At 40.1% G+C, this 22,032-nt stretch overlaps 2 protein-coding genes across 2 annotated transcripts; both read right to left on the reverse strand.

Moving 5' to 3' along the window:
• Positions 1 to 1,194: 1,194 nt before the first annotated feature.
• Positions 1,195 to 1,733, reverse strand: LOC120294491 (G-type lectin S-receptor-like serine/threonine-protein kinase At4g27290). The gene is made up of 2 exons (XM_039314600.1): positions 1,523 to 1,733; positions 1,195 to 1,391 (listed from the first exon to the last, which is right to left on the reverse strand). Exons 1-2 carry the CDS (start codon positions 1,731 to 1,733, stop codon positions 1,195 to 1,197), a joined length of 408 nt encoding a protein of 135 aa, XP_039170534.1.
• A 1,914-nt stretch (positions 1,734 to 3,647) lies between these two features.
• LOC104452086 lies at positions 3,648 to 19,437 on the reverse strand. The gene is given in 21 exon segments (XM_039314601.1): positions 3,648 to 3,770; positions 3,882 to 4,023; positions 6,516 to 6,763; positions 6,833 to 6,861; positions 6,864 to 6,982; positions 7,065 to 7,141; positions 7,273 to 7,334; positions 7,555 to 7,762; positions 8,200 to 8,354; positions 8,908 to 9,941; positions 15,645 to 15,744; positions 15,747 to 15,918; positions 15,987 to 16,017; positions 16,019 to 16,135; positions 16,221 to 16,458; positions 16,603 to 16,655; positions 16,657 to 16,811; positions 17,044 to 17,174; positions 17,771 to 17,904; positions 17,947 to 18,289; positions 18,292 to 19,437. Coding segments are annotated over 21 exon segments (4,668 nt in total). The 5' UTR covers positions 19,289 to 19,437.
• Between the last annotated feature and the right edge of the window lie 2,595 nt (positions 19,438 to 22,032).

Here is a 22,032-nt window from a genome sequence, read left to right on the forward strand (position 1 = left end):
GGATATCTTAGCAAACCCATAGTTGCATGTAAGAAAAAGGTCAGTTCAAAAGCTAAATGGAGTGCCCAGAAATCATTATGAAGGGGTCTGCTTTAAATTTCTATTTGTTCTGGAAGATTTTTATCCTTAAGTATCATGAAAGTCATTTTCTTCCTATCTAAGGTAGGCTTGGCTAATCCTAGCAATTTACTTAATAGCATAATGAGTAAAATCAGTTAGGAATTTGAGTTCACAAAATGGGAAATACACCATAAATAGAAAGTTTTCACTCTAATATCATTGTATCAAAGAACCAGCAGATTAGGAAGTCCTATTCATCAACTAGTCTAGCATACACTGGGAGTGCACGGAACAAACTACAAGTGAGATCGCTGCAACACACAGTATAATATAGTTTACCTTTAAGATGCTTCATTTTCTTCTCTTGTTCTGTAGAATACAGAAAGTTAGAACCAGACATAGGGAAACAACCCCGAAAGAAACTGCCAAGCTTATGAACAGCTTTTGCTTGCTTTGCTTTGACTGTAGTAGATCTAAGACAAGCAGCACAGCATACAGACCAAGAGTTAGAACCAGGTAATAGAGGTACAACACTTCTTAAGTGATTTGTCAAAGCTCACGGGACCATTTTTCTCTTTGATTTCAGCAAATTCTTGTCTGTACTCTATGGATACCTGATTCTGAGGCTGCCATCCTGATGTAGAGGTCTTGCCCATTTTGGTTTAGCTCTCTAATGTCAATTAACTCTCCAAACCACTGCAAGCAACCAGTCCCTCCTCCTCTGATATCCAAGGTTGAATAAGCCATACAGGAACAATTCTTCTTGCAAATTTCTTTGCATTCTTGAAGATCCATAGTCTTATTAAACCAGGAATTACCTGTATCTGGCAATTTCACCCCAGGATACTTCACAAATATGTCCTTTCCGCAATCCAGAGGAGTTTCCGGACACACCCATGTGACCAATCCAAAATATCCCATTCTTGAGAGTACCTGGGTGTGAATCCTGTCAAGCACCTGCATACTGGGGACTCATCAATCTTACAGCTACTGTAGGCACCGCATAATGCATAGGTGTCACAGTTGTCTATTGGTACAGTGAGGTAAAGTGTCCAACCCTGTGTTCGATCAATCCAAGTGAAGCGTTGTACGATGCCATTTGAACTTAATACCAGCCGGGAAATGAACGAACTGTCAAGGAGCCTTCAAATGGTAGTAAATCTCATCGTCATCCAACACAAATTCATAACTGTAATATGGGTTAGGATCTAGATTAGGCATTCCACTATATCGAACACCATTCCATGGTCCCAACCGGAACTTAACAACTGAACCTTGCCTCAGTAGGCTTTGCGGGAAGCCATTTGGGTCGATTTTGTATGTAAAGTTACCTGGAGAAGGATCATCAATGCTCTTCCATGACGTTAAGTAGCGTTCAAAGCCCGTTGTTCTATTCCTTCCATCTTCATGCCCGCTAGAAGCGTGTCTGTTGGATAATCGAAACTCTGCCACAATAAAAAACCAGAACCAGTTCCATCTACATCTTTCACAACAAGATTTCCTGAATCCAAGAGCTGTGCGACTGGATTTCGTGCATCTGTGGATGAGTTAGATGACCAAATTTCACTTCCATTTGCGTTCAGGAGGACAAGACTTCCCGAGCCGGTAACCTTCAAAGTGCCCACTGAATCCGCAAGCGGGGTGACTCTATTTGCGACCCATACTACTGTCATTGTGGCTACCTTTTGTACCATATCCCAAGATACCGCCTTGACGGGAGGCCAGTGCTGAAGAATCCTAGTTCGAATGTCCCCCCAGCCGAAACTAGGCTCCCACCATCTTGGATGGACTGATTCGCAGTGATGGAATCTAGTGCCTCGGAAACTTGAGCAACATAAGGCGAAGAGGCATAGAAAAGAAAATCATGAAAAAGACAATACGGTTCTCATTCTGTTTGAAGCTCGCCAAGATTATCGCAATGGCTGATTGAACAACCACTTAGGCAAGTCACAATTAGTATTGTGACTAAAGGGGTGGCTTCCATTGAATTCCAAGGTCAACGCTTGCAAGTCATTCAGAGATACCTACGAAATTTCTTGGCGCAAGTTTTTTTTTTTTTAAGTTTTAACAAGAGCAAAATTATGCAAAAATGGAGATAACTTGGAATCTTCCACGTAAGAGGTTAGCTTTATATTCTTTTTTAATCAACTTGAACCAGTTACAAGTCTTTGCATCAATGGTTCCAAGCTCTAAGCCCTGCAGCCAAAGATGAATGGCTCGTTCGGTTCACAGAATGGGATGACTGGAATTTTCTGTACTCGACCCTGGTGATCCGATGACTAAGTATAAATCGGTAATATTGTAATTCTGCGCAGCCATATGATTAGAAAAGGATGAATCTGTGGCTTGTATTACTAGCTACAGCTGATATCACCTGTTAGATCACCGAAAAACTTGCTACACCTAAGTAAGGATTGCTGTTGACTATTGCTTCAGATCATAGAAAAGTTTATAGTCATGTGAATTTTACTAACTATAGATAGGCTGAATATCTTAAAAACCCCTCAAACTTCGTGATTTTTCAACTTCAAAACTATATAAACACTAGAATTTACTCTCTTTGTTCTTGTTCTTGTTCTTGTTCTTGTTCTTCTTTTTAATAACAAATGTAGCATCCCTTAGTTAACGACTGAAGTTGATGACATTTCAAGATGACGGTTGTTGGGGCAACATATAATATTGGTAATTAAGAATAGCAATCAATATTTTAAATCAAGAGAAGACAAGTTGTAATTTATTAAAGGAAAAAAGAGAGAACGGGTGGAGGAAGAGACAGAACCAACCACCTCTGTCCATCGTCAACCTTCGTCTTCTACAACTAACGACCGTCTTCATCACTGTTGATCCCTAACAACGAACTACAACAACCAATCACCACCACAGCACAAGCATCGAGTTGAGATCAATGAATCAGAGAGAGAGAGAGAGAGAGAGAGAGCAAATATAAGGATCCTTCCCTTCATCCCCGGCTTTACATGGACTGGTATCATTTGCAAGCTCTATGGTTTTCATGAAAGATAGGTCCCTGAAAGATTGGCAACTTTTCAACTGGTCAATTAAATACGCTCTTTCGACCAACACCAAAAAAGACAAATATATTCTCTAAGCTCATTGGCGTTTCTCCATGAAAAGTCAAAACACCCATTTTGAGGAGTTTCTCTGAAGCACTATGTTGAGATATAGAGTTCTATCTAAAAGTTGATAATTTTGAGGATTAGAATGAGAACGTGTAGTCAAAAAGTAATGCATTTCTTTCAATGTCCCAACATTTTTCCCAATTATCTCCGGAGCTAGATCATGCAAGCTGTCGTCCAATGAGCAGATTGTCATGGTGATTTTGTCTGGAGAAGGTGATAATTGGCTTGAGAAAATGTGTTCTTTTTGTAAAGAGCTACTAGTTGTAAGCATGGCTTAATATTTAAATATTCTAATATTGAATTCTTGACCAAATTATAAAGCAATTCCAAAACCTGCCCTCTTTAAATAGTCTCCAAGTCCAAGCCTGACCAATTTGATGCCTAAGCATAAGAGGCCATTCCTGGTGTTGGAAGGCAAAAAGTCTTGGTCCAAGAAGATTACGAGGGTGGTCAGGATGCTGAAACCTCTGTTTCTCTACCCACTAACCGATCAAGCACCAGAACACCAGAGCTGAAGACATCAAATTTCAATGAGAAAATTCCATCGATGACACACTCCAGAACATGTAACGACTACAGAAACCAAAGCATTGAGAAAACATCGGTGATCAAGCAATTGCAGCACAAAGATCATAATTTTGTGCATTTTTATTGCTATGTTCCAATTACTCTGTTAGTGCTTGCCTCTGTCTCATTTCCTGGGAAGATCTTAGCCAAGCCAAAATCAGATATCTCGGGGTTCATCTCATAATCTAGCAATGCATTGCTAGCTTTACATCTCTGTGAATAAATCCTGAGTCTGAATCCTGATGAAGGTAAAGAAGTCCTGTAGCATTTCCATTGATGATGTGAACGCGGCTTCTCTACTCTAGTAGCTTGCTGTATGTTTCATCCGTCAAAATTCATTTGCCTAAGTCTGCACATCCAGGAACGTACGGGGAGAAGTGAATAAGGCATCAAGTTTATCATTTTGCTAACTGATGCTGCCCTGGGAAGTTTCCTTTACACTGAATACACGAGGTTTGTAATAATGGGCCCAAAGCTCAACCCAAATATCCCTTAAAATATCACCAGGAAGCTCCACCGCCTGATTTAAAAAAAAAAGAAAAAGAAAAGGGACGGACCAACCAAGAAGAAAGGAAAGAGGAAGGTGGTTTCGTCCGTGAAGAGGAAAAAGGAATCGCGGGAGAGGAGAGAGAAATTTTTGCGCATGCCTATTTCAGACTTGCTGACAAGCTCAGTCAATTCCGAATTCCAACGCTTGGTATATATTCCAGTTCATTATTCGTCTGATTAGAGTAATTTTCAAAATTAGATTATAAATTTGGAGTTACGTGAGTTTTGAGCTACGAAGTCCGATTTTAAAGTTACTAAGCTATAGATTTATATAGAAATGATAGTAGGGCCTCGTGGAGCCTCATGGTTTGACAAAAGTTGATTTCGAAGTACGGTTTAATTGGAATGAATTTCTGAAGTTTAGCATGGGAGTTACACATAGTAAACAATACACTTAATCAACAAAGATGAACATTTATTACAAACAAGATCCTTCGTTAGCATGTACAAATTGATTAATTACTGATTAAGCATAGTTTAGTCGAGTCATTCTTAGAATAGTATTTTACTTAGATTTTGATATCGTTTGTAATTTATTTGTAGGAATATGAGCACGTCGGTTCAAGTAACCTTTAGAATTTGATTTTCAACTTTCCCATATGAGTGGTGTTATCAAATGGAATATGAATTAGACACATTATTAGTTAAGAAATGACATCTTTGGCTGCATAAAATTGGATTGAACATTTACTATTTTTTGTATATGTGAATGGTTTGTGAATCTAGTTTATGAAGTGCATTCTTAAATGATTTGAGATATGTTTGTACCAAAGATATTTTCACTGGTGAATTGAGTTGTAAAATAATATATATTTTGGTTTATAAAAGGTATACCTCTGTGAAAAGTTATGTGATTTAGTTAATGAACCTGAGTATTAAGATGGATTATGGTTTTAATTGTGGATTATTGAGGGATTACATTGGTGGAATATACCCATGTTTCTGTGAAGAGAACCCATTGAGGGTGTGAGTATACATACCATTATCAGGACATCCTTCTAGGCTAAACCACCTATTGATATAGGTGGAGATCTAACTAAGGGGGGTAAACTTAGTCATCTATATTGCAAACGATGGAGTGGACCATATTTGTTTAGTAGAGATTAAATGGAATTGACCATTGATGATTGATTTGTTATGGTTGATTTACTAGTATTGATTAAATATGAAAAGTCTTGTTGAAAAGGTTTGACATATTGCAATAATTTCTATATATGGTACACTAGGTTTGGGATTGATGAGTTATGATGCTGTTTTTGTGAAGATGCATAATGAATGTTTGATCTGCTTACAAGAGATGTATTACTCATTGGATAGTGGTTGTTATAATAGTGGCGGTTTGAAAAGTTTAAAAAAGTTGAAAGCATAAGAAAGAAGAAAGACTAGGTAAACAAAATAGGGAAAAGTGGACGCTCAATTTATAAAAAAGGAAGGGAAAAAGAGAGGGATTTGTGCGTATAATCCATGAGGACCATGCCAAGCTAGCTTTACTCTGATTTGCAATGCTCAGTAAGTGCTTGCACCCTTCGTTCATCTAATCGGAGTAATCTTTGGGGTTAAAGGCTCAAATTTGAAGTTATATGAAATTTGAACAGCGAAGTCAGATTTTTGAGTCATTATGTTGTGAGATTTCATGGAAATGTGGATTATGGGTGTTGTAGGGCCGTGGTGTTTGACGGGAGTCGACTTGGAGCAATGGTTTGGTTGGAATGGGAATTTTAAGATTTCACATGAATTTTTGGTATTACTTTGTATACATGCATTATGGTTTTTTGATTTGCTACTCACTGGACCGTGATTATTCATTTTATTCATCTTTCATATTTTTCAAGTTGATTGGTTAACGGCAAGTAGAACGAGAGCGCTATTGACAGGGACTCTTGTAGTAGACTTTTGGGTATGGGTTCAGCTCCAATAACATCATTCGCCATCTTGGAGTATAGAATGAAGCGACTAGGATACGTCATCCCTGATAAGCAACACCCATTCAGAGTTTCTGGTATAGTGCCATCCTTGAGCCATTAAAAGAAAAAGTACCATGAAGTACAAATTCTAATTAAAGGAGGAGCATGTGGACAAAAAGGATGCATATCTTTCACGGTCCCAACACTTTGCCCGATATTTTTATGAGTTACATCACAACCGACGCGTCTTTTATCGAGGAGACAACAATGTCATAGTGATTTCATTTGGAGAATGTACCGATGGCTAAAAGTGTGTTCTGGAGGCAGCTTCCTTTCATTGTAAAAACCAGGCTCCTTTGGAAGAGGCAATTCATCGGCACTTCCTAGCATCAGAATCACCGCAGACATGCTCGGCCTATCCTCAGGACATTGCTGCACGCACAATAGAGCAACATGTATAGACCTTAAGACTTCAGCAGCATTATAAGACTCAACCAACTCATCAAGTTGTTCCATGGACCTGTCTTCTGTAAAGAGTCTCCAAGCCTGAACGAAAGACTCCAAAACCATTAGGGCAGTTCTTGATGTTAAAAGGTGTTAAAAATCAGAACGTACATGTCCCACAAGATTATGACAGTGGTCTGATGACGAAACCCTCTGTTTCTCTTCCCGCTAACTGTCTCAAGCACCAAAACACCATAGCTAAAGACATCCAATTTCACTGAGAAAACTCCATCGATGGCATACTCTGGAGACATGTAGCCGCTGAAGAAATTGTTGGGTTAAGAAATATCGGTTTAAAAGCATCTTCAGTACAGAGGTCATAGTTTTAGATAAAAGTTCTTACTAAGTTCCGACCACTCTGATAGTGTTTGCCTCTGTCTCATCTCCTACAAAGCATTTAGCTGAGCCAAAATCAGAGATCTTAGGTTCATTGCATTATCTAACAATATATTGCCAGCTTTTAGATCTCTGTGGATGATCCTGAGTCTGGAATCTTGATGAAGGTAAAGAAGCCCCTAGCAATTCCATTAATGATGCCAAAGCGAGTTGACCAGCCAAGTAGCTTTCTGGTTTTGATCTGCCAAATTTTCATTCACGTTAGTAAAGCATGTTCCTATTCAAATAGAGAACCAAGGCATTAACTCTGCGTTTCATTAAACTAATGGTACTGTTACTGTTCTGTTTCCTCTCCATTCCCAAGTAAACAACATAAAGGTGCTACATCCAATCGTTAGACCTCTTGACAAACGACCCAGAAGCCGGTGCTACTTCAATAGTATTATAAAGCTTACAAGTTCTAGTATGGTTTATGGAATTGTGGAAGTAAGACAAACCAAAGAGACAGGAATCCAAGCTGTTGTTGGGCATGAACTCGTAGATCAACAAAACTTCTTCCTGAATGCAGCATCCCAGAAGCTTCACAAGGTTTCGGTGCTGAAGCTTTGCAATGTATAGGACTTCATTCTTGAACTCGTGTAGCCCTTGCCTTGAGTCATTTGAAAGTTTCTTCACTGCGATTTCTTGGCCATCCTCCAACACCCCCTGCAAATAGTTGTGATACATCAATTTTCTAATTATTTTGCTCGCCATCTTTTTGGTGACTTGAATGCTCATGGTAATTTTAGCCTTTTCGAAATTGAGTCATTCAGCCTCTCATCTTCATCTTCAAATCATATGTGTGTATTTTTTAAAAATAGCTGATACTTTAAAAGCCTGTGAATGATATCGATCAATTCATGAGTAAAATCAGGAAAAGATTCATGAAATTACAAACAAGCTGCTTTAAGTTGCCGAGACACGTTGTGAAAATAATAACTAAAACGCCCTTCACTGTCTTATCCTTTCAAGATTTCAAAAACTAAAATAAAGTCTACAGGACAAGTATCTTCTAACGCAAGTATTTAACCATGCTGAAGAAAAACAGGGGCATTTCATCAAATAGAATAAAGTACTTCGGATAGTATGCATTATTTTATCACCTTGTACACAGGTCCAAAACCGCCCTCCCCCAACTTATTTTCTTCTGAGAAGTTATTGGTAGCAATAGCTACTGTTCCCAAGTCAAACACTGGTAATTCAAGATCTTCCTTTTGACATTCAGAGTTGTCTCCTGATTCAGAACCGTCATCTTTACCTGCAGCAAGAACAAAGATGGCGTCAAAGAACATGCAGGGATATAAAACCTTGCTATGACAGAAATAAGACTTATTGTGAACACAAAAAGAGTGCAGTAATAGAAAAGATACTTGGATATCTTGCAAAATCCATACTTGCATGTGAGAAAAGGCTAGTTCAATATCATTGTATCAAAGAGCCAGCAGATTAGGAAGTCATATTCATCAACTAGTTTAGCATACACTAGGATTGCATGGAACAAACTGCAAGTGAGATCGGTGGCAGCACAGGATAATATGGTTTACCTTCAAGATGCTTCTTCTTCTTCCTCTTGTTCTTTAGAATACAGAATGTTAGAACCAGACATAGGAAAAAACCCCGAAAGAAACTGCCAAGCCCATGAGCAGCTTTTGCTTTGAATGTAGTAGATCTAAGACAAGCAGCACAGCATACAGATCAAGAGTTAGAACCAGGTATTACAGGTACAACTCTTCTTTAAGTGATTCGTCACAGTTGTGGGACCATTTTTCTCTTTGGGTTTTAGCAAATTCTTGTCTATACTCTATTAATACCTGATTCTGAGGCTGCCATCCTGATGTAGAGGTCTTGCCCGTTTATGTTTAGCTCTCTAATGTCAATTATCTCTCCAAACCACAGCAAGCAACCGCTCCCTCCTCCTCTGATGTCCAAGTTCGAATAAGCCATACAGGAACAATTTTTCTTGCAAACTTCTTCGCATTCTTGAAGATTCATACTCTTATTAAACCAAGAACTACTTGTATCTGGCAATTTCATCCCAGAGTACTTCACAAATATGTCCTTTCCACAATCCAGAGGAGCTGTACGGACACACCCATTTGACCAATCCAAGATATCCCATTCTTGAGAGTACCTGGGTGTGAATCCTGTCAAGCACCTGCATACTGGGGACTCATCAATCGTACAGCTACCATAGGCACCACACAATGCATAGGTGTCACAGTTGTCTTTTGGTATAGTAAGGTAAAGCGTCCAACCCTGCATTCGATCAATCCAAGTGACACGTTGTACGATGCCATTTGAATTTATTACCAACCTGGAAATGAACGAACTGTCAAGGAGCTCATAGTGGTAGTAAATCTCATCGTCATCCAACACAAATTCGTAGCTGTAATATGGATTAGGATCTAGATTAGGCATTCCACTATATCGAACACCATTCCATGGTCCCAGCCGGAACTTGACAACAGAACCTTGCTTCACTATGCTTTGTGGGAAGCCATTTGGGTCAATTTTATGTGTAAAGTTACCTGGAGAAGGATCATCAATGCTCTTCCATGACGTCAAATATCGTTCGAAGCCTGTTTTTCGATTCCTTCTTATCTTCATGCCTGCTAGAAGCGTGTCTGTTGGATAATCGAAGCTTTGCCACCATAAAATACTAGAACCAGTTCCATCTACATCTTTCACAACAAGATTCCCTGAATCCAAGAGCTGTGCGACTGGATTTCGTGCATCTGTGGATGAGTTAGATGACCAAATTTCACTTCCATTTGCATTCAGGAGGACAAGACTTCCCAAGCTGGTAACCTTCAAAGTGCCCAATGAATCCGCAAGCGGGGTGACTCTATTTGCAACCCATACTACTGTCATTATGGTTACCTTTTTTTGTACCATATCCCAAGATATCGCCTTGATGGGACACTGGTGCTGAAGAATCCTAGTTCAAACGTCCCCCAGCCGAAACTAGGCTCTCGCCATCCTGGATGGACTGATTCACAGTGATGGTATCTAGTGCCTCAGAAATTTGAGCAACGTAAGATGAAGAGGCATAAAAAGCAAAATCATGAAAAAGACAGTATGGTTCTCATTCTGTATGAAGCCCGCCAAGATCATCACAATGGCTAACTGAACAACCACTTAGGCAAGTCACAATAAGTATTGTGACTAAAAGGGTGGCATCCATTAAATATTAAGGTCAACGCTCGCAAGTCCTTCAGAGACATCTACCAAATTTCTGGTCGCAAGTCTTTCTTTATTGAGAGCAAAATTATGCAAAAGTGGAGAATACGAGGAATCTTCCCCGTGAGAGGTTAGCTTCTTTTAATCAACTTGGACTAGTTGCAATTGTTTTGTATCAAGAAAGATTCCAAGTTCTAAGCCGCTTGACCAAGATGAATGGCTCATTTGGTTCATAGAATTGGAATGACCAGATTTTTCGTAGCTGACCCACTTAACAGTATCATTGCCATGTTTTTATCTGGTGATAAGATGACTAAGTAAAAATAAGTGATACGGTTATTCTGCGCTGCCCTGTGATTAGAAATGGATGAATCTTTGGCTCGTATTACTAGCTATAGCTAATATCACTTGTTAGATCACTGAAAAACTTGCTACACCTGTGTAAGGACTGCTGTTGACTGATATACTTGAAATTGCTTCAGATTATAGAAAAGTTACTAATCATGCAAGAATTTTACTAACTACAGATAGGCTGATTATCTTAAAAACAGTCAAACTTCATGATTTTTTTTTAACTTAAAAAACTATATAAAAACTACAATTTTCACTCTCCCTTCTCTTTTTTTTTTTTTCCAAATGTAGCATCCCTTACTCAACGACTGACATTAATGACATTCTAAAATGACGGTTGTTGGGGCAACATTTAATCATTGGTAATTAAAAATAGCAATCAATACATTAAATTATGACAAGTCAATTTCTAATTTATCAGAGGAAAAGAGAGAGAATGGAGAGAGAGAGAGAGAGAGAGAGAGAGAGAGAGAACTAACCACCTTCTGTACCGTCGTTCAACTCATCACCGTTGACCACTATCAACGAACTACACCAGCCAGTCACCACCACAGCACAACCATTGAGTTGAGATCAATGAGAGAGAGAGAGAGAGAGAGAGAGAGAGAGAGAGAGAGTAAACATTAAGCATCCTTCCCTTCATCCCTGGCTTTACCTGCACTGGTGCAATTTGCAAGCTCTATTCTATTTCTCTCATGGGTTAATGTATGTCCTCGGGGCCACTGTCAATCATATGGTTTTCATGAATGGATAGGTCCCTGAAAGATAGGCAACTTTATCCAACTGGTCAATTAAATACTCTCTTTCGGACCAAAACCAAAACACTAAATACTTTCTCTAAGTTTGTTGGCGTGTTTCTCCATGGTAAATGTAACATCCCGGGCCCTTCTGTGTAATATTGTCCGCTTTGGGTCACCCGCCCTGACGCGGATGAACCACCATCCCAGCCACGGTCTTTTCCCTTCTGTGTAATATTGTCCGCTTTGGGTCACCCGCCCTGACGCGGATGAACCACCATCCCAGCCACGGTCTTTTCCCTACAGCTTTAAAACGCGTTACACAGGTTAGAGGGACCAAAGCCTTATAAGCTGACCAATGACGCGGATGAACCACCATCCCAGCCACGGTCTTTTCCCTACGGCTTTAAAACGCGTTACACAGGTTAGAGGGACCAAAGCCTTATAAGCTGACCAAGACCTCCCTCCCTAGGCGATGTGGGACAAGAAATGAGGTTATTACACTCTCCACCTCTTAAATGCAGCGTCCCGCTATGGCCCCACGGGCATCGAACAGCATTCAAGCCGTGGTCCCACATGCAGTCGGGAGTCGGCTCGATACCACTTGTAACATCCCGGCCCCACCGTGGTATTGTCCGCTGGATCACCCGCCCGGCGCGGACGCACCGCCATCCCAGCTCACGGTCTTTCCCTCACGGCTTTAAAATGCGTTAGGAGGAACCCAGCTTATAAGCCGACCAAGATCTCCCTCCCTAGGCGATGTGGTTGAGAGTGCACAACCTCTCTTGTCCCACATCGCCTAGGAGGAGATCTTGGTCGCCTTAAGTTTGGGTTCCTCTAACCTCGTGTAACGCGTTTTAAAGCCGTGAGGGAAAAGACCGTGGCTGGGATGGCGGTGCGTCCGCGCCAGGGCGGGTGACCCAAAGCGGACAATATTACATAGTGGGGCCCGGGATGTTACAGTAAAAAGTCAACACACTCATTTTGAGGAGGGTCTGATCTCTAAAGCACCATGTTGGAATACAGCGTTCTACATAAAGTTGGTTTTTTGGAGGATTAGAAGGAGAACGTGTGGTCGAAAAGTAATGCATTTCTTTCACTGTGCCAGAATTTTTTGGCAGTTATCCTCGGAGCTAGATCACGTAAGCTGTCGTCCATCAAGCATAGAACAGTTGTCATGGTGATCTCGTTTGGAGAAGGTGATAACTAGCTAGAAGAATTTTGTTCTTGAAGCAGCTCCTCTCATTGAAACAACTTGGCTCTTTTGGAAAAAAGCCGTTAGATGAAAGCGTGATATAACATTTAAATATATTAACGTTGAATTTTTGACAAAATGATCAAGGAATTCCATGAACCTGCCGTCTGTAAATAGTCTCCAAGCTGTCCAAATTGACGCCAAAACATAAGAGGGGATTCTTGATGTTGAAGGCGAAAAGTCTTGGAACTTACATGTCCAAGAATATTATGAGTGTGGGCAGGATACCGAAGCCTCCGTTTCTTTCCTGCTAACCATATCGAGCACCACAACACCAGAGCTGAAGACATCGAATTTCATTCAGAAAATTTGGTCGATGGCATACTCCGTACATGTAACCACTGCAGAAACCAAAGCATTGAAAGACCATCAGTGATCAAGCCATTGGAGCACAAACATCGTAACTTTCTGCATTTTTCTTGCTATGTTCCAATTACTCTGTTAGTGCTTGCCTCTGTCTCATTCTCTGGAAAGCTCTTAGCCAAGCCAAAATCAGATATCTCGGGATTCATCTCATAATCTAGCGTTGCATTGCTAGCTTTACATCTCTGTCAATAATCCTGAGTCTGGAATCTTGATGAAGGTAAAGAGGTCACCTAGCTATTCCATTGATGAAGTGAAAGCGGCTTCACTACTCTAGCAGCTTCCTGTGCGTTTCATCCGTCAACAAGTCATTTGCATTAGTAAAGTCTGCACATCTAGCAACGTACGGGGAGAAGTAAATAAGGCATCGAGTCCATCATTTTGCTAACTGATGCTGCTCTAGTAAGTTTCCTTGCACTGGTATACATGAGGTCGACATGCCCGGTCTAATCACTGGACCATTCGTCAAAAGCCTCCATTAATCGGTAAAATCATCAAGAAAGAGTATCTTTGGGCTTATACAAAACTTCCAGCACGCTTCCCATGAATGGAGGAAGAAAGCAACCCAAAGAGAAATGAGGCCAGGCTTCTGTGGGCAGGAATTCATAGATTAACAGAGTTTCTTCCTGAATGCTGCATCTTAGAAGCTTCACAAGGTTGCAATGCTGAAGCATGGAAACAGAAAGAAATTCATTTTTGTATTTGTGCAGGCACTGCCTCAAGTTCCTTGAGAGCTTCTTCGCTGCAATTTCTTTACGATCCTCCGACACACCTTGCAGAAGTTCAACTTTGCCTCTTAATGAAAAATTAAATTTTCACCCTAATTTCACCCACTGTAGGTTTGGCTTTTGGAATCAAGCTTTCAGGTTCTTACCTACATCTTGATCTCCCGTTAGAATTTTTTTGAACAGTTGAACAAGGAACGGATTCGTTAAGTGATGAAGGAATGTGACAAACCAGGTGGTCAAATTGCCAATGAACGTATAGAAGTTAAATCTAAAATGGCCATCATAATTGCTAGAAATCATTGACAGATATCAGGAGATATCCGTGGTTAATCCTAATTGATTGTATCTGATATTGTAATATCTTATTACTTTACCCTAGATAGTTATTTTGTAAACCCTATAAATAGGCTCATGTGCTCTGTTTTTTTTTTTTCGTGGTCATATCTTGTGCTCTTTTGTTTAGTGATGACACAATATTATTTTTCTTCATTCACAAATCTTTTAATTTAGTATCAGAGCTATCACTATTATTTGAGAAAGAGCCTAGTCAAGTCTATTCAATGCAAGCCGTTCCCAACTCTGTGCCAAAGCAGTAGCTTCAATTGCAGCTCAAGACTCCTTCACTGAAGACTCCACCATCAGGCTCGTTGCCCTTAGACTAGCCAGATTCTAAAGTATTTCTCAAAACCGGCCACCAAAGGTATCAACACACGCCACCATGTCTTGAATCCATCAAGTCTGACGCTTTTGAGAGCTAATTTCGACACATTTCACAACTTGTTTCACCAAATAAAGATCACCATCAGTCTTACTGTACTTTGAAGAGTTGGACCTAGGCGACCACATCTCAAAATTAAGCCTCACCTGAGTTGGCTCTTAAGGTCCAATATTTAAAAAAAAAGAGGTCTAATATTAAATAAAAGTGACACTTAAGTGTATCTTTCATGGCACTTATATTCGCATCTGTGCCAAGTTTTGACACTTGAGGTGTCCGGCACTCCTCTTGCATCAGTAAGAATTATCCAGAGTTGAAATTAATTGTTCCCAAACCCCGAAACAACTTAATTCATGCTGGTGAGTTTCCCAGGTCTTTTATACTGCATTCGCAGCTAATAGAATTTTGGCATCCATGTGCACTTATTCTGTTTTTCATCGACAGTCGTAATAGAACCAAACTTGGCAGTGCACGCCCCCAGCCCAAACTACTGGTGAGTTTGGCAGGTCTTCGAGGTCGCCAGTTTTAGGGCCAAGGTGTGTGAGCTCCCAATTCCAAGTTTAAAATCAGGCATAGTTCAAGATTCTAGCCATGCAAACGACCAACTCGGCCGTGCGTGCCCCCAGCCCAAACTACTTCCTATCTTTCCAAGAAACGGGTGATTATTCCCTTATTTCTATTTAGTGTGAACTAGACCCTGTTTTAGTTCAAAATCATCGTTACATAAATTTTGGTATGAAATCGACATAGACCAGGTTTATGTGCCGATTCCATGCCATCATTCTTGAAGGAAAGTGATTTTGATGGTGATAGGGAACTCAATCAGATAGAAATTTGTTCTCTGAAGTGGAGATCCCCAGTGAACGGGGGCCGTTGCTATAACAGTCCTATTAAGTGCTGAACTTATGGAAGATATAGAGTTGACGAGATTTTTCTTTTTGGGCCAACGATGCAGGGTTTTTGGGGGAAGATGCCCTTGAACGGGAACTCTTGGCCTTTCTAATACAAATTTGTAAAAGAGGATATCAGAATCTATAGATCTAAAGACATTCCATGCACATTCAACCTGCAGCCAAATGAGAGATGCGGTATTTTTGGAAGTATAGCTAGAGGACGACATTGAAGAGCTTTTACTTTGATTTTCCACACGGGAGTGTATGGCTCACAGAAAGAGAAAGAATGCAAGTCATGGCCATGACTCTCTTATCGAGCATATAACACTGTCATGGTCATTTCATTTGGTTGACTTTGTGAAGTGTTTTCTTGGAGTAGATTCCTTTCATTGAAAAACCCTGGCTCTTTTGGAAGAGGCAATTGATGTCGCTTCCTAGCATCATAACAACAGTGGACATACTCGGCCTATCATCAGGGCATCGCTGCACGCACAATAGGCCAATATGAATAGAGCGCAATGCTTCAGAAGTACTGCATGAGTTCGCAACCAACTGGTCAAGCAACTGCATGGACCTGCCTTCTGTGAATAGTCTCCAAGCCTGATCACATTGAAACCAACCATTAGAACAATTCTTTGGCTGGAAGGTGAACAATATTATGAACTTACATGTCCAAGAAGATTATGATCGTGGTCTGATGATGAAACCTCTGTTTCTCTTCCTGCTTACAATCTCGAGCACCAATACACCATAGCTAAAGACATCAGATTTTGTTGAGAAAACTCCATCAAGAGCATACTCTGGAGACATGTAACCACTGCACAAATTGATGTATTGAAACCATCAGTTTGAAAGTGAATTGAGCACAGAGGTCATCACTTTCTGCATTAAAAAATACTTACTATGTTCCAACCACTCTGTTAGTATTTGCCTGTGTCTCATTCCCTGTGAAGCTTTTAGCCAGGCCAAAATCAGAGAGCTTAGGATTCATCTCATAATCTAATAATACATTGCTAGCTTTCACATCTCTGTGAATGATCCTGAGTCTAGAATCTTGATGAAGGTAAAGAAGCCCCCTAGCAATTCCATTGATGATGTTGAAACAAGCTGACCAGTCCAGTTGCTCCCTCTGCGTTGGATCTGTCAAAAATTCATTTCACATTAAGAATAACTTACAAGGAGCAAGGCATCAATTTATTCATTTTCTAATATGCTACTTTAGTGGCAGTATTTTGGAGCTTTCACAAAATTCACGCTTCTAAGGAACTGAGAAAGTAAACAAACCAAAGAGAAATGAGTCCAAGCTCCTGTTGGGCATGAATTCATAGATCAAAAATATTCTCTTCCTCAATGCAACATCCTAGAAGCTTCACTAGGTTCCGGTGCTGTAGCTTGGAAACATATAGAACTTCATTTTTAAACTCATGCAGCCCTTGTCTTGAGTTCCTTGACAGCATCTTCACCGCAATTTCTTGACCACCCCTCAACACACCCTGCATATGGTCAACTTGTTTAGTGAAAATAATTCCTTGCCTACTCTTTTTCTTGCTAGAATTCCACTCACAGTAACTAATTTTTTTGGGATCTAGTTGTTCAGCCTCTCATCAACATATTCAGAAATATTTTCTCGAGCAAATTATGCAAATGCAACAGCGAGGGCTGTACTTTGTAATCCTCACATAGCAACAATGTCCTTCTCGAGAATAGTATGCATAATGTTTGTACCTTGTAGACAGGTCCAAAACCACCTTCTCCAAGCTTATTGTCGGTTGAAAAGTAACTGGTAGCAAGAGCTACTGTAGACAAGTCAAATAGTGGCAACTCAAGGTCTTTCTTCTGGTTTTCACAGTTGTCTCCTGATTCAAAAACTGTCCTTTTAGCTGGTGCACATATTATATGAAATTGATTTGCAAATATCTCTGGGTGGCTTCTGCATTAATTCACATTTCCTTCAACTATGATGCTACAAAGGCATGCTCATTGCTAAATATGAAAGCATCGAATTGCGAACATATTAGGATAATATGATCGTGATTGCTAGTGGTTTGTCATCGTTTCGCACATCTGACACTGACACACAAATGCATTGAACAATATGGTTGAGACTGACTTTGTCAGTTCATCATGGAATCTTTTAGTGACCTCTCACTGGTGATAAGGAATAGTGGGATAAAATAAGTAGAAAATCTTATAACTGTTGGGCTTGGTGAGGATGAATGCTGAATGTGACATGAATGCAGAATCCCCTCCAATAATAGTCTAATTGAAAAGAAACTTCACTTCTGCAAGAGTAACTAATGTAATGAACACGAGACAAGAAATTCTCGTGCGCAATAATAGAATTGGCATTGGGTACCTACTTGTAAGTGACGAAATGGCTAATGTAAAAACTGGGTATGATAAGAAGCAGAATACAAAATTTGACAGTACTGTATCATGAAGTACGGTTTACCTTCAGGAATCTCCATTTTCTTCTTCTTGCATTGTCGAACACAGATGATGAGGACCAGAATGAGGAAGGCAGACCCGAAAGAAACTGCCAAGCCCATGACCAGCTTATGCTTCTTTGGGGTGACGGTAGTAAAGCTAAGAGAAGAAGCAGGAGCACACAGGATCAGGAGTAAGAACTAGGTATCACTGACATTACAATTCTGTAAGCTCTCCCTCAAAGATGTGTGTCCATTTTCCGCTTCAGTATCTAGCAAATTCATGTCTACAATACCTGATTCTGACGCAGCCATCCGGATGTAGAGGTCCTGCCCATAGTTGTTGTACTCTCTAATGTCAATCAGCTCGCTGAACCACAGCAAGCAACCACTTCCTCCATTTCGGATGTCTAAGTTCGAATAAGCCATACAGGAACAATTTTTCATGCAAACTACTTTGCATTCTTGAAGATTCATGCTCTCATTAAACCAGGAAGACCGAGTATCTGGCAATTTTACCCAAGAATACTTCACAAATATGTCCTTTCACAATCCAAAGGATTTCTCCTCACACACCCATTCGACCAATCCAAAATATCCCATTCTTGAGAAAATCGGGGCACGAAGCCTTTCAAGCACCTACACACTGGGGAAGTATCGACCCTACAGGTACCATAGACACCACACGATGCATAGTTGTCACATTGGTCTATTGGCGCGGTGAGGTAAAGCGTCCAACCATGTGTTCGGTCAATCCAAGTGAATCGCTGTACCATGCCATTGGGCATCAATAACTTCCTGGTAATGACCGAACTGTTGAGGAGCTCGTAGCGGTAGTACATCTCTTCCTCATTTAAGACAAATTCGTACCTGTAGTATGGGTTTGGATTTAAATTAGGCGTGCCACTCCATCGAAGACCATTCCATGGTCCTGACCTGAACTTGATGTCAGAACCCTGCTTCAGTAGGAGTTGTGGGTAGCCGTTCGGATCGATTTGATACGTGAAGTTGCCCGGAGAAGGATCATCAATGCTCTTCCATGATGTTAAATAACGATTGAAGCCTGAAGTTCTATTCCATCCTATCTTCATACCGGCTAGAAATGTATCTGTAGGATAGTCAAAACTCTGCCACAGGACATTATTGGGATCACTGCCATCTGCATCTCTCACAACCAGATTTCCTGAATCCAAGAGCTGTGCAACTGGATTACGCACCAGTATTGTCGAGTTCGACGACCAGATATCACTTCCATTCCCGTTGAGAAGGACGAGACTTCCGCGGCTAGTAATCCTCAAAGTACCTGATGCATCCGCAAGGGGTGCGACTCTATTTGCAACCCACACTATTGTCGTTGTGGTTATTTTCTTGTACCATATTCCCAGATACCGCTTTGGGGGATTGCCCGCACTGAAGAAACCCAGCTCAAATGTCCCACCAGCAGAGAGTAGGTTCTCGCCATCTCGAATCGACTGATTCGTTGTTATGGTATCTAGTGCATTGGAAAGAAGGGCATTACAAGAGAAGAAGAGAACAGGACACATGGAAAGCGCCACAAAGCCTTCATACTGCTTGAAGCAGTCAAGTTCTCAAAATCAGCGAATCTGCTGAGTGAGGTAAGAAGACAGAAGAAAGGAAGAAGAGAGATCAATGAAGAATCAAGACCCCTGCAGTCTCAAGGCTGCTCTGGAGCCATAGGCTTTTTCGATGAACTGATGTAAAGCCATCAGAAAAAAAAGCCACTAAGTTCCAAGTCAGACCGACAAGGCTACTAATTGTGACATCGACATAAAAATCCTTGTATTCTTGTGAGTCCCCAAAATTGAACAGGCCATCAACTTAGACTAATTCTAACTGCCCATTGATTGCCTATCTTAACTCTTTGACAATATCATCATTTTATTGTGCTACATAAATCTTTAGATATGGCAAAAAAGATGGAGAATGAATTCATGACGAAAATTTATGAAAGAAGAACAAAGGTAAATACAACACATCCAACTCGAACTTGATTAGTTAATGAAAATTAACGAAAATGAGTGGGGAAAGAAAAGATTAAAGTTTAACAATTTGGGTTTATTTTGTTTTCACTTTTGTGCTACAGATGTATGAACTTTTATTTGCTAGTTGTCGGACGATTTTTCTCCCCTTATGAAGTTGACGTGCCTTATTCAAGATGTAATATTGCCGTGTTGACTGGTCAACTAGTCAAAAAGCAGAAAAAAAAATTGAAAACGTGGAGGAAAGGATGAGGAAAAGTTCAAACTTGACAGGCCGAATTAAATACATTTTGCAGTGTTTGGTAAGGATGCAAGTCCTTAGTTCATATAATCGGAGTACTTCTCAATTAGATCATGCTTCTTCCGCTAGATTAAGATCTTTAATATCAATTGGCCATTTAGGTTTTATTGATAACAATCATTTTCATTGCCTACCATATCAATTGAAAAAGCATCATGGCTTGCCGTTTAATCTTATTGAATCTTTCATGCTCCTTTTAACCTTACAGCTCCACAAAATAAACTTCTAAGCTCGATAACTTTTCAATTGAACCTGAAAGTTGAAAATTGATAAGACTTCAAATTTATGACCTAACTTCGAAATTTAATCCATTAAATAAATAATAAGCTTGAATACTTACCCGGCTCTACAATTTGAAGTTGATTCGACTGGTCAGGCTATCTGGATCGTGAAAATTCTGCTTTTTCCTCTTTTCTTTTCCACCTCCACAAATGCACCTCTTTTTCTCCGCCGAATTCCTCTTCAAGAAGAGGAAATGAAATGTTGGGCTTGGGCTTTTAGAAATGGGCTGAGCTGGGCCCATTATTACAGCAAAGAGGGGGAGAGATAAATTAGAGGATAGAAGCAATGTGGACTAATGTGGTTTTCTTTATTTCTTTAATTTTTCCGTGTTTTTTTCCATGCTAAGTAATTTTAAATGCCGGTTAATGAGGGCAGAGTGATCCTCAGGGCAAGGCCCGGACGCAACACCCTACGCTACACAAGGGAGAAAAGGGAGACCCGGCTGTCCATCAAGGAGGACGAAGCCTCAAATTCTGGTTGCAATGTCTCAGAATATGTAATCTACACAAAAGTACGTCTCCAAACAGCTATTCCCAAACAACCAACCATACCCAAAATAGGTACATCTTGGTCAATGACTACCGAAAGAATATGGCCTAAAATCCCATGTTGAAGCTCTCCTCCTAAGTGTCACCGGGTAAGGAACCACACTAGGAATTAAATTTATTTCCTTATAAGACCTCAAATTCTCTGTTGTCTTCGGCCCTAATGTAATGACATCTCTCTAGTTATTTAAACTTCCCTTTCGGTGTTCAGCTTCATACAACCTCTTCTTTTCCATTAGAATAAGACGAAGTATTAATGCAGAATGCTAAGACAATGAGACATTTCAATGTTTGTAGCTTAAGTGTTCTACAATGTGCAACAATTTGAGGGGAAGAATTGTTCTGGTTTGCAGTGTACCCTATTGGTGATGCCACTCTCACATTCCAGCACTTGGCTCTGCCATCTTCACAACGTGTACATGTCGCCATAGAACATATTCTTCTTCAAATCAGAGAGGTCAGAGGTCATGGTGAAAGCATCTTCTACCGAGCGGATAATGCTGTCGAGGTAACTTCATTAGGAGAGCATGGCTCGGGCTGGCTTACACGAGCATTGGCGTGAGGCCCTTCTGTTTTGCTGAAAAATCCGGGCTCTTCTAGGGCGGACAGTGCCATATCACTTCCCAGCATCAGAATCACCATGTACATGGTTGGCTTGTCCTCGGGGCATTTCGACATATAAGACGTTTGGTAACGCTTTACGTTCAAAATCAAGTTTCGGAACAAACGTAAAAAAAAACTATTTTCTGTTCCGGGAACAATTTTTACCGAAATACGCATTTGGTAAAATTGTTCCAGGAATAAAAAATGAATAGAAACACGTTTGGTAAATTTATATTCTTTTTTATTTCTTTTAATTTTTTAATTTTTTAATTTTATTTTTCCTTTTTTCTTTTTTTCTTTTTTTCTTTTTTTTCTTTTTTGGCCAGCCGCCGGCCATGCAAGAAGAAAGAAGAAGAAAAGAAGAAGAAAAAAAAAAAGAGAAGAAAAGAGAGGAGAGAGAAAATTTGTTCTTCGTAAGTGTTTCCTAACAAAAACAATTCTTTTTTGTTTCTTATTTCCATTCCAATTTTGTTCCAGAACAAAACAGATTTTGAACAAAAACGTAAACAAACACATTTTGTTCTTTTTTTTTGTTATCGGGAACAAAACAAAATTTT

Source organism: Eucalyptus grandis, chromosome 6, assembly GCF_016545825.1.
Source record: "Eucalyptus grandis isolate ANBG69807.140 chromosome 6, ASM1654582v1, whole genome shotgun sequence".
Classification (NCBI taxonomy): Eukaryota; Viridiplantae; Streptophyta; class Magnoliopsida; order Myrtales; family Myrtaceae; genus Eucalyptus; species Eucalyptus grandis.